The following is a 10,962-nucleotide window of genomic DNA, read 5'->3' on the forward strand; positions in this document are numbered from 1 at the left end:
TTAAGAATAGGGATTAGGACGTTATAATTATTTTTTATTATATAAATATATAAATTACTTTAAATTTAATTCCTTAAATAGTTAATTATTTATATAAAAGTTATATTATTATTATTATTTATTAAAAAATATATAAGTTATTTTAAACTTAACTATTTAAACAGTTAATTATTTATATAAAAGTTATATTTTTTTTATTATAAAAGTAAATAAATTATTTTAAACTTTTTATTATTTAAATACTTTTAATTATTATTTATATAAAAGCTATATTGTTACTAAATAAAATTTTAAAAATAAATTAATTACTTTAAATTTAAATACTTTAGCTATAATTTATATAGTTATATTACTATTATCTTTTATTATAATAGTAAATAAATTACCTTAGATTTTACATATAAAAAAAAATCGTTAAAATTTAAAAATTTAACACTTTTAATAGTGTTATTAGTTACTTATAAGTCTATATACTAAACAAGCTTGTACCCCTAATATCCCTATTTTTGTTACAATGTTCCACTGTGACCATGGGTCACAATTGAAAACTCAAAAGGTCAAAGTCCATAAGTTGCCGTCCCCTCATTACTAAACTAAAAGAAACTCGCGATACCTATTTTGCATTCTATGGTAACAGCTCATCGTTCATAACAATCTGACGTTATCTGAGCATCATTCACTCCTGAGTCTTCGTTCTTGGTTAGGCTTCGTCGCTCAAATTCAATTGACAGTTTCAAGGACAGAATCACCCTGCACCGGCTTCTCGCTGTTTTCAACAGTCGCATTACCACCTTCGGAGCTTTCTCCCGCGCTTGAACTGACGGCAGCCGACTGAGTGTCCTCGTGCAGTGCCTTCTCACCCGCGGCAGGCGCATCAGGACGAAGCTTCTCCCATTTGAAAAACGCGATTGCGACGCAGCCCGCGGACATCATGGCAGTAGCCAAGGCAAAGGCTCCCTTCAGAGCCTTAGTATATCCGTCCAGGATGAAAGGAAGCTCTTCAGCTGTAAAAGCCTGTCGCAAGCCTGACGCACCGGTAGCGAGGACAAGCGTCGGCGAAATGGTTGGGGCCGTCTCAGCAATGTGCTTCAGAAGGAGGTTGCTGAATATGGATTGCGCAGCGCCGACGGAGAAAGAGCCACCAAGGAGCTGGAAGAGGAGGGTCATGGCGGAGGTAGAGCCCATGTCTGCCATGTCGACAATGGCTGTATTGGCCATGATTGGAATCTGAGACACAAAGCCCGTCATTGAGCCGGCGAGAAGCTGGTATCCAGCCCATTTCGCGGTCGGAGTGTTGATGTCCATCGTGTAGATCAAACCACCACCCACGGCGCAGAGGGCGGCGCCGGGCGCCAGGAATGGGAGCCACTGGTTTGTCGCGGTGAGAAGGGCTCCCGAGGCCATGGAGAAGAGGCCTCCGACGAGGAAGGGAAGGTTGTGCACGGCTGACTGGAGAGGAGTATCATTCAGCAGCGACTGAAAGTAGATGGGAAGGTAGTATACGAGGATGAACTGCCCCGACGAATTAAGGAAGACGACGAACTGATTGACCAGGATGCGGCGTACTTTGAGGAGTCGAGGGACAATGGACGCCCTCTCACCCATCCAAACCTCATTTATGCCGCATACGACGGCGAGGACGAAAAACCCGACCAACGTGCCAATGACATCGCTGTTGGACCACGACTTGGAGAGGCCGCCCCATTGCAACGCCAGCGAAAAGCAGGCGACAGATGCCAGGACCAAGGCGCTGCCGACCAGGTCTAACTGTAGGATCGTCTCCTTCCATGTGGCCTGCAGGGGCTTGGCGTGATCTGGATTGCGGTAAAAGGGGATGAGGAGAGCCAACGCGACTCCTCCAATGGGGAGGTTGATCCAGAAACACCAGCGCCAGGTGAGGCGTTCAGTAAAGGCGCCGCCGACAATGGGGCCGACAAACGAGGCCAGCGTGTAGGTAGCACCCAGGACACCCATGAAGGCAGGGCGGAGCTCCTCTATGACGGTGTAGCCGATGATGACGAAGGTGCCGGTGGTCAGGCCGGCGGCGCCCATGCCGGCGATGGCGCGGCCAACGATGAGAGTCGTGCTGTTCTGGGCGACGGCGCAGACGATACTGCCGAGCTCGAAGATGACAATGGTGAGTGCGTAGGACCATTTCATGTTGAAGTACTTGAAGACCTTGCCCCACGTTGTCTGGAAGGCGGCGAAGGTCAGGAAAGCCGACGAGCCGTACCAGCCCATGTCGTCTAAGGAGTTGAACTCATCCGTGATCTTGGGAATGGCGGTCGCGAGGATGGTCGTGTCGAGATTCGCGGTGAGCATGCTCATGAACAAGACCACCATGGTGGCGGTGAGCCGCCAGTTGCTGATGCCGGTACCAATGTTGCGCATCTTGGCTGTAAACGTTGAGGTTTGGTGAGCATAGTACGATTTGGTCGAGGTTGGGGCTGCGACACGCTATATAAGGCTCATTATGTCGCCGGGCCTGGGGGCGGCTCGGCCTGAAACTTTCCAGGATGGCAGCCGTCGCCCTCCCGCGAGCCAGACGCGTGCCCCCCGGGTGTGGCTGCAGGCCGCAGAGCCCCCTGTCCCGTTTGGGATATGTCTCCATGGCCAGGGGAGTGGGGCAAGACGAATCGGATACTTTAATTCAACGGGCCGATCTGCCATTCAACGGGCCGATCTGCCATTCAACGGGCCGATCTGAATTCAACGGGCCGCCGCCATACCGTATACGCCTTCGAAAAATCGGACGGTGGGCCGCCTCAGCTGTTGGGCCACTATTTACCAGAGACGGGAATCAGCTAGCGGCGTTCCCACTGGCTAAATTTTTCGATGGAATCCGGCAATTCCCCCGGCCGGCAGAGAGTGGCCTGTGTTTGCAGGCTGAGTCAGACGGCACATTACAAACAGGGTCCAAAAGTCTGCGAACGCCCCCTCACCCTGCATTTGTTATCTCCACACCACCCTCAACTTTAAATTACAATTGCATAAGGATGAGATAGCCGGGTCGCAGGGGTCGGATAACAGCTTCGAAGTCAAGTTCGACCGCACGAGTTATCGAGAATCCTCAGTCGTTATCGACGTCCCGCCCGCCATCTTCGCAGGGATGGCAAGCTTGGTGGCGGCGCAACGCCTCACACTGCATCAGCTGGCCCTAGCAGCCATTGCATTGACGCTGCAGGTCGACTATGACTAGATCGACCTCGTCCTAGGAGGGCCACACTTCAACCGCAAGACACTCAAAGCCCAAAAAACCGTAGGGCTGTTCTTGGAGCCGCTGCCGATCCGTATCCGCGGAGATGAGTCAAACAAGACACAGACGGTTGTCGATTTCCTGCACCAGGTCCAGCGTCACAGCCAGCAGGCGCTGGGTCATGCAGTGGCCTGGAATCAACTGCTGTGTCACCTCGGGGTTGTGGCAGACTATCCCAATCATCCTCTATTCGATGTCATGGTTACCTTCCATGACTACAGGGGTCACCAGCTTTTTCAGCTGCAGGAATCCTAACCTCTCCCTGTTTAGACCAAAGGGTCTAAATTCAAGCTTATGTTTGAGTTTACCGCTGTTTCGGCTGATAAATTGATGCTGCGAATCGAGCATGATGTAGAGAGCTATCCATTAAAAGTCATCCACCAGATTGCGGCGCTGCTTCTCACGACTCTACAGCTTCTAGTCCAGGGAGGATCCTATACATCGCTACGTACAGAGTTGCGAGAGAGCTTTGCCAGTATGAAGACGGCTCAAAGTGGAATTCACGAGGTATAAGACAGTTTAGTGCCATTGGGACACCCCAGTCTAGAAGACAGAAATAGGTTAAATTTAGCAGTTAAATATTTTGAGTCAATATATTATTATTTCGTCGATTCATGATGTAGACCAATGCTTTTTGATCGTAGAGCTTAGCGAGCAAGAACCTTTGCCTACAAGAGAATTAAAGTAATGCCTACAATATCTTCAAAATAAATTATTCTTTCTCTCAAAATTTGCTACCTATTAATAGAACAAAAGAAGAAGGATATTATGGCTGTTGATCTATGTCTTGCGTCTGCTTGTCCCACTTTTTCTTGTATTGCCCGTTCTGCGATAGTAGCTGCACATGAGTTCCTTGCTCTATAATACGTCCATCGTGGAGAAAAACTATCTGATCGCAGTGAACAATTGTGGATAGCCGATGCCTATAACGTTCAAAGAATTAGAAAACATTCAAGAAGTCAGACGTTAACGTAGCAACAACTTACGCTATTGTGATACTGGTTCTTCCCTCATTAATCTTAGCAAGTGACGTTTGGATGGCCATTTCAGTGGCTGAATCCAGCGACGCGGTAACTTCATCCATCAGAATCATCGTGGGTGATTTTAAGATAGCTCGGGCAATGGCAATCTATGTCCGTAGATGACATGGATGTCAGTCATTGATGAAGATCTCCACTACAGGTGTTCAAAGAGGCTCGGCCTAGTCACTTACCCTTTGTTTCTCTCCCCCTGAGAGACGCAGTCCGCGTTCCCCAACTTGGGTCTCATATCCATCTGGTAGAGCCATAACCTTTTCATGGACACTAGCGGCCTTGCAAGCGTTGTATACGTCTTCTTCAGACGCGGTGGGATTGGCGTAAAGTAAATTATACATTAGAGGATCGTTGAAGAGCATAGTCTCTTGCGGTACCACACCGAAATGGTCCCGCAGACTTCGAATTGTGATATCCTCTGTGTTAATTCCATCAATCAAGATCTTACCAGAATCGACATTATAGAAGCGAAACAGCAACCGCAGCAAAGTGGACTTGCCGCTCCCACTCTCTCCAACAATGGCAATAGAAGTGCCAGGTAGAATATCTAGGCTGATATCGTAGAGCGCCTGTTGCCGGGGATCGTATGCGAATGAAACCTTTTCAAATTTGATGTGACCTTTGCAATGGTGTAAATCGTATGCTGTTGGCTTGTCAATCACCGATGGTTTTTCCTCGAACTGTACTCAGTGAACTCGGTTAGTCTTCGACATATCTCAAAGCTATTTCGCAGAACTCACCGAAACCAACATGCGCTCCGCACCAATCAAGTTATTTTGAATTTGAGTGTAGAAGCTCCCAAAAAATCCTAGTGGTGCCTGGAGTTGAGCAAGATACGCAATCAACGAGACGGACAAGGCCACATCCTCGGCCCCGCTGGAGATATTATACGCAGACAGAAGACTGACCACCGCCACTCCGAGAGTGAAGATAAGGTTCTGCACGGCATTTAACATATTCAGGGAGAAAAGAACGGAAAACTCGGCTATTTGGAACTTGGCAACCCGACTCGCAAATCGAGATTGTTCAGCCTATAGAGCACCGTTATAGTGGATTACTTCGTAGGACATGATGGCGTCGGTTCTAATACACGCATCAGATAAAGAACCAAAGCACAGAGATACTAAAAGCAAGGGAAAAGATAAGGCAGACGTACTTGATTGCATCCATTTCTCGGTCCCGATTGACCATTTCGCGCCGAGCTCGACCTCTGTATTTAGCCATATAGATGGTCACAAACAAGTATGCGCCACCCATTGTCAAGATGATGAGAGAATAAAAAGGGTCAAATTTGACGAGAGAATACATGGCTGCAACCCCGACGTCAGCCACCATGGGGAACAGCTAGAATAAGAGAGAATCGACAAATGTATTAAGCGCACTTAGTAAAGAAGTGCGCTCATAACCTCTCCGAGTCGCTTGCCAAGGTGAAATTCAAGAGACAGAGACATTACATGTTCGAGGGCGGATTGGGTGAGATGACGGCAAGTGGCTTGCCCAATTGGAATCCATAGCAATGCCCTGATGGATGCTAGCACACACTGCTGCCCTTGGACGGCTCGGCAGATGATATAGATGAAGAGCTCCTTATATGGTATGTATCCAGACCCCAGCTTGGTCATGACCTGACCGAGTTGGAAGGGAACAAGAACATTTACCACGCGCTGAGCGATCAATATCAGAACGCAAACGAGTGCACGAATCTGCAAAGATAATGTATCAGATGGCCTGATTGACTCATCAGGCGATTTTGTTAGTTATCCTAGTCGGTTTAAAGTACAACAAATGGTGCAATATCTGCTTACCAAATCCGTGGTAGGAGCTGTCCCAATCCCACTAGGTAATCCAACCAATTCGTTGACTGCGTATCCACCCGAGTGGCAGGCGACGAAGGAGAGGGCGTCTGTATGCTTCCATAGCCATTCTCCGACGAATTTGAGCTTAATATACTCTCGGTTAATGGGCCTTTGGATGGTTTTATGGGCAAGTAAAACAATATACCGGCTCCTGAGAAGCATATTACACGAGCGTAAGCTAATAGAAGCAGCGTGATTTTTGGGGCACGCGTTTTTCCGTCGAGAGAATTGCTGTTCATAAGCAGTATTAAATGGAAAGCTTGCACTATTGCAAGGCATGTTTCGAAGACCAATGCAACTAGCCAAGTGCATGCATTGATGACCGAAGGAACATACGGGGTATCGGGATCAGGGAGCAACGAGGCTGCGAAAAAGAGAAACACGGCAATTTGAGACGCCTGTACTGGCATTAATATCCTCTCCCATCCCGGCTTGTCTGCTCTCCGCACTACTTACAAGTTGTGATGTTGATGCCCAGACGAATTGGGCTGTATCGATCTTGGCAGCGCTAGAGAGAATGAAAAGGAGCGTAGAAAGCTATCAAGGTAGTTAGCTCTTTGTTCTCGAGTGGTTGTGTGGCTTTTCCTACCAGATCAAAGCAGAACAAGAGGGTCAGCCAGAAGGCCCATTTGTCCTGACGACCGATATTTCACGGTTTGTCGTCGCATCGACTCGTCCATGGGGGATTTTAACAATGATGCTGATGGTGAGATATGTGCCTACAAGAGCCAATGGATACACTGGATCTAAGATCCTAACAACCGTAGGAATCGATGTCATCGTGATATCCAGCGGCAGGAATTTTCCCAATTCCACACAACAGACTGGAGTTGATACTTGTTTGTATTTGCTGTCAATGGTGGAGAACGCTTTATCGGATGCTAGGACCTTTCAGGAGGGTTGATACCCCGCGCGTGTCGGGTGCCGGTCGGGATCCGAATCCAACCAAATAATAGAAGAGCAACAGCAAGGGAGAAATAGGGCAATAGCATCCATGCCATAACTTGATCCAATAATTTTTCTGCTTCACCATGGCATCTTCGCCTACAGAGGATACGGCGCCTTTACTACGAACACGCCTGCTCGCTGACGGTACTCAGCATGACGGTAATAGTACCAGATATTCTCCGCTGAGCACAGAGCTAGCTCGCGTGCTACCTGTTCCACTGTTGTGTTCGGTGGCATTGCATATGACGGTGGCGCCGACTATATGGGTCTATGCCTACCTATTCTGTGAACACCCAGAGCAGTGCAGAGACGAGGAAAAGCGTCAATACGCAAGCTCAGTAGCGACTGCGACCGCTGTAGCCAATGCTGCAGGCCTACTAACTCTGGGCTATCTCGCGCGCCTGGTCCACTGGGATGCACGAGCAGGATTAATGGCTTGGCTCCTATGTCGAGGGCTAGGCGTTCTAGGTTTGGCGATGAGTAGTCAGTGAGCCTCTTTTGATTCCTATGTTGTGATTGAAAGATAGTTAATACTGGGATTCTGCAGTATATCTACGTAGTTTCCCCTGCGCTCTAGGTGGCCAGATCCTTCAAGGTCTGGCGTCAGATAACCTACTACACTTCAATCTCAACTCGATTTACGCCCGTGCATCTTCTGCTGAAGCTGTATCCGTATTAATGGGTTTATCTTTAGCTTTTTATATGGCAGGTATGGCCATCGGCCCCGCTATCGCCGGATTCTTTCCATCCTTTGAGTGGACGTTCATCGTGGCAACAACTCTTTTTGGTGCCATTATTCCGTACATCTGGACAGTTATGTCAAGCGGCAATCCGAAAAATACGCACAACGTCGGAAAATATCAGTCACCAGCCAATCCAGAGTCTGCCCCAGAGGTACCTTCCAGCAAATACAAGTACTTGGCAGCCGTCCTTGCCCCAGCAGGACTCTTTTACGAACGTCCTAGAAGTCTTCTTCAGGGACTCTCATTATTCTTCTACAATATGGTTCAGGGCTATCTCTTCAATCTGATATTTGTCTTTGCTTCTGTACAGTTTAGCTTTACGTCAAAGGAAAATGGGCTCCTCCTCTCCCTCATTGCCATTGTGGCAGCCTCGTATCTCTTGGTATCACTGTTCATCATACCACGTCTCGCCCTTTATTTTGGATGGTCTTTCACAAAATCAGCTACTATCCGCCCTTCTGCAATGGGAGAGAATTCTTCTAATAACCCAACAATGCGCCAGGGGAGAAGTTGGGATTTGGGAGCTGGCGCTGTCTCGATACTCATTCAGACAGTGGCTGTAGCAACCTTATCCCAGGTCCGCCAACCCTCACTAGTCTATCTAGGAGCATCTTTAACAGCATTAGGTCTAGCAGCACCTTCTTTTATTAAAAGCTACTTTGTTGCTTCCTTGCCAGATCCTACACAAGGAGTGGCTGCGCTAGCACTCATGGAAACCAGCGGAGGCCTTATTAGTCCTTTAGTACTGGGTGCCTGGCAGGCTCAACACCCAGGCAGCTCAGTTTTCTATTTAGCATCAGGGATTTTGGGTACATCATTGTTTTGTTTAGTAATAGGAGCATTTTTGTAAGGTTATATATATTACGACCTGAGTTTTGCTCGTTTGTTTGTTTTCTATGAACGACCCTGCTAATAAAGCAGTATAATCTCATATTGTGTAACGAACCGGGTCCTATATATTTGGTATGATTTCATTTAATCATAGGCGCCTAGGGAGCGCAATCAATCTTAACTACATAGTTGTTTTATTTATTTCCTTATTTTAAAGGTTTAAATTCTTTATCATTTAATTTACAATTATTCAATAGCTATTATTTTTATAATAGACCAAGTCCTATAAGTCACTATAGGTTAGCTGTTCCCAAAAGACAAAGTTCTAGGCTTTAAGTTTATGTTAGTGGATCGGTTAGGTTGGCAACAGGCAGTACAAAGATTACAAAGATAATAGAGTGGTAATGAATTTTAATCTAATTGCTATATAACAACTGGCTATCTAAGCTATCTGAACAAGTGATATAAAGTAAACTTATATATTCAATTGGCCTAGATGGGATCGCTTAGGGTTGTTTTAAGGCAAATTGGATTAAGTGATGGATGAGTATTGGTGAGATAGTTGCAAAGGCCAGAAGGGAGGAAGAGCTCGGCCATGATAGACGTGGCAAGCTGGAAGACAGTATTATACTACTACTATTATTATTATTCAAGATATACATTGGAAATAACACGGACCTAAGTGGTAGCTTTTACGACCTGGTCCTTCGTAACAGTTAGATCCCTTATAAGCAGCTGGTTCCGTTATAATAATTGCTACAAATGCAATTATTAGCTTAATTTTTTGCCCTGTTGGTTTAACGGTATAACGGACCGTTGAAGTAGCTTAGTTAAAATACAACTATAAACAGGGGGCTCCCAATAATAAAAATAGTTTCAACAATTGACAATAGAAAAGTAGGATTATTATATAAATTTTATTTCTTTTTACTTTTATTAATTTTATTTCCTTTTTTATAGCCCAATGCTTTATTTTAAAAAAAAAATTATTTTATTAATATTTATTATAACTTAAATAAAAATATATACTTTATTAATAAAATATAAAAAAAACATTTAATTAAAAATAAAAAACCTTAAGTTTATTTAAATAAAATTAATTTTAATTATAAACTTTAAAATAAAATAATACATAAAATTAATAAAAGAAATATTATAATATAAATTATTTAAAATAATTAAATATATGTATTTAGTTTATTAATTTTGTTTGAATAATTAAATAATTAATCATTAATAAAATAGTAAAATTAAATATAAATTATATTATTTATTTTATTTTATATATTTATAATTATAATTTTTTTTAAAATTATTTTTTATTTCTTTTATTAATATAATTTTATAATTAAAATATAATATTATAAAAATATTTATTTTATATAAAAATAAAAATTAAAATAAAATAAAATAAATATTAAAAAAATATTAATTATTTTTAAAATAATAAAATATTATATTTAATTTTTAATATAATAGTATTAATAAATTAATTATTAATTTTAATATATTTAAATTTAATAAAAAAATAAAATATTTTAATAAAAAATAAAATATTTTAATAAAAAATAAAATATTTTAATAAAAAATAAAATATTTTAATAAAAAATAAAATATTTTAATAAAAAATAAAATATTTTAATAAAAAATAAAATATTTTAATAAAAAATAAAATATTTTAATAAAAAATAAAATATTTTAATAAAAAATAAAATATTTTAATAAAAAATAAAATATTTTAATAAAAAATAAAATATTTAAATAAAAAATATTTTAAATTAAAATAATATATTTAAAAAATATATTATAATATTATATTTAAAATAGATTTTAATTTAATAAAACTTTTATTAATATAGTTAATATAAATAAAAAAATTATTAATTAATTAAAAAAATATTAAAGTTTTTTTTAAATTATTAATTTTTATTTATATAAAATATAAATAATATAAAATATATAAAATATTTAATTAAAAATTATTTTATTAATATATTTATAAAAATAAAGCTATTTTTATAACTTTTATAATATATATTAACGTAAAAAAAAAAACTATACTTTTATTAATTATATTTATTTATAGTTTTACTATAATATATACTTTTATTAATTTAGGCTATAATAAATTATAATAAAAAATAATAAAATTATATTATTAAAAATAATAATAATAAATTAAAAATTTTTTTTAATATTATATAAAATTTCTTTTTAAAATATTATAATTATAAAAAATTAAATTATATAATTAAAAACTTTTAAATTTTAAAATAAATATTTAAATATTTTAA

The 10,962-nt window shown here is 41.0% G+C and overlaps 3 protein-coding genes across 3 annotated transcripts; 1 reads left to right on the forward strand and 2 right to left on the reverse strand.

Moving 5' to 3' along the window:
- Positions 1–288: 288 nt before the first annotated feature.
- On the reverse strand, positions 289–2,416 carry TRIVIDRAFT_216146 (uncharacterized protein; the record flags this gene model as incomplete). The annotated part of the gene is made up of 1 exon (XM_014100786.1): positions 289–2,416. The coding sequence occupies one exon, from the start codon at positions 2,389–2,391 to the stop codon at positions 721–723; it is 1,671 nt and encodes a 556-aa protein (XP_013956261.1).
- Positions 2,417–3,945: 1,529 nt separating this feature from the next.
- Positions 3,946–6,556, reverse strand: TRIVIDRAFT_83751 (uncharacterized protein; the record flags this gene model as incomplete). The annotated part of the gene is made up of 9 exons (XM_014100787.1): positions 3,946–4,179; positions 4,243–4,385; positions 4,470–4,970; positions 5,031–5,321; positions 5,359–5,373; positions 5,443–5,634; positions 5,697–6,026; positions 6,096–6,193; positions 6,241–6,556. The coding sequence occupies 9 exons, from the start codon at positions 6,554–6,556 to the stop codon at positions 4,023–4,025; spliced, it is 2,043 nt and encodes a 680-aa protein (XP_013956262.1).
- Positions 6,557–7,144: 588 nt separating this feature from the next.
- TRIVIDRAFT_216149 (uncharacterized protein) lies at positions 7,145–8,901 on the forward strand (the record flags this gene model as incomplete). The annotated part of the gene is made up of 2 exons (XM_014100788.1): positions 7,145–7,577; positions 7,642–8,901. 2 exons carry the CDS (start codon positions 7,178–7,180, stop codon positions 8,685–8,687), a joined length of 1,446 nt encoding a protein of 481 aa, XP_013956263.1.
- Between the last annotated feature and the right edge of the window lie 2,061 nt (positions 8,902–10,962).

The sequence above is a fragment of the Trichoderma virens genome, assembly GCF_000170995.1.
Source record: "Trichoderma virens Gv29-8 chromosome Unknown TRIVIscaffold_34, whole genome shotgun sequence".
Lineage (NCBI taxonomy): Eukaryota > Fungi > Ascomycota > Sordariomycetes > Hypocreales > Hypocreaceae > Trichoderma > Trichoderma virens.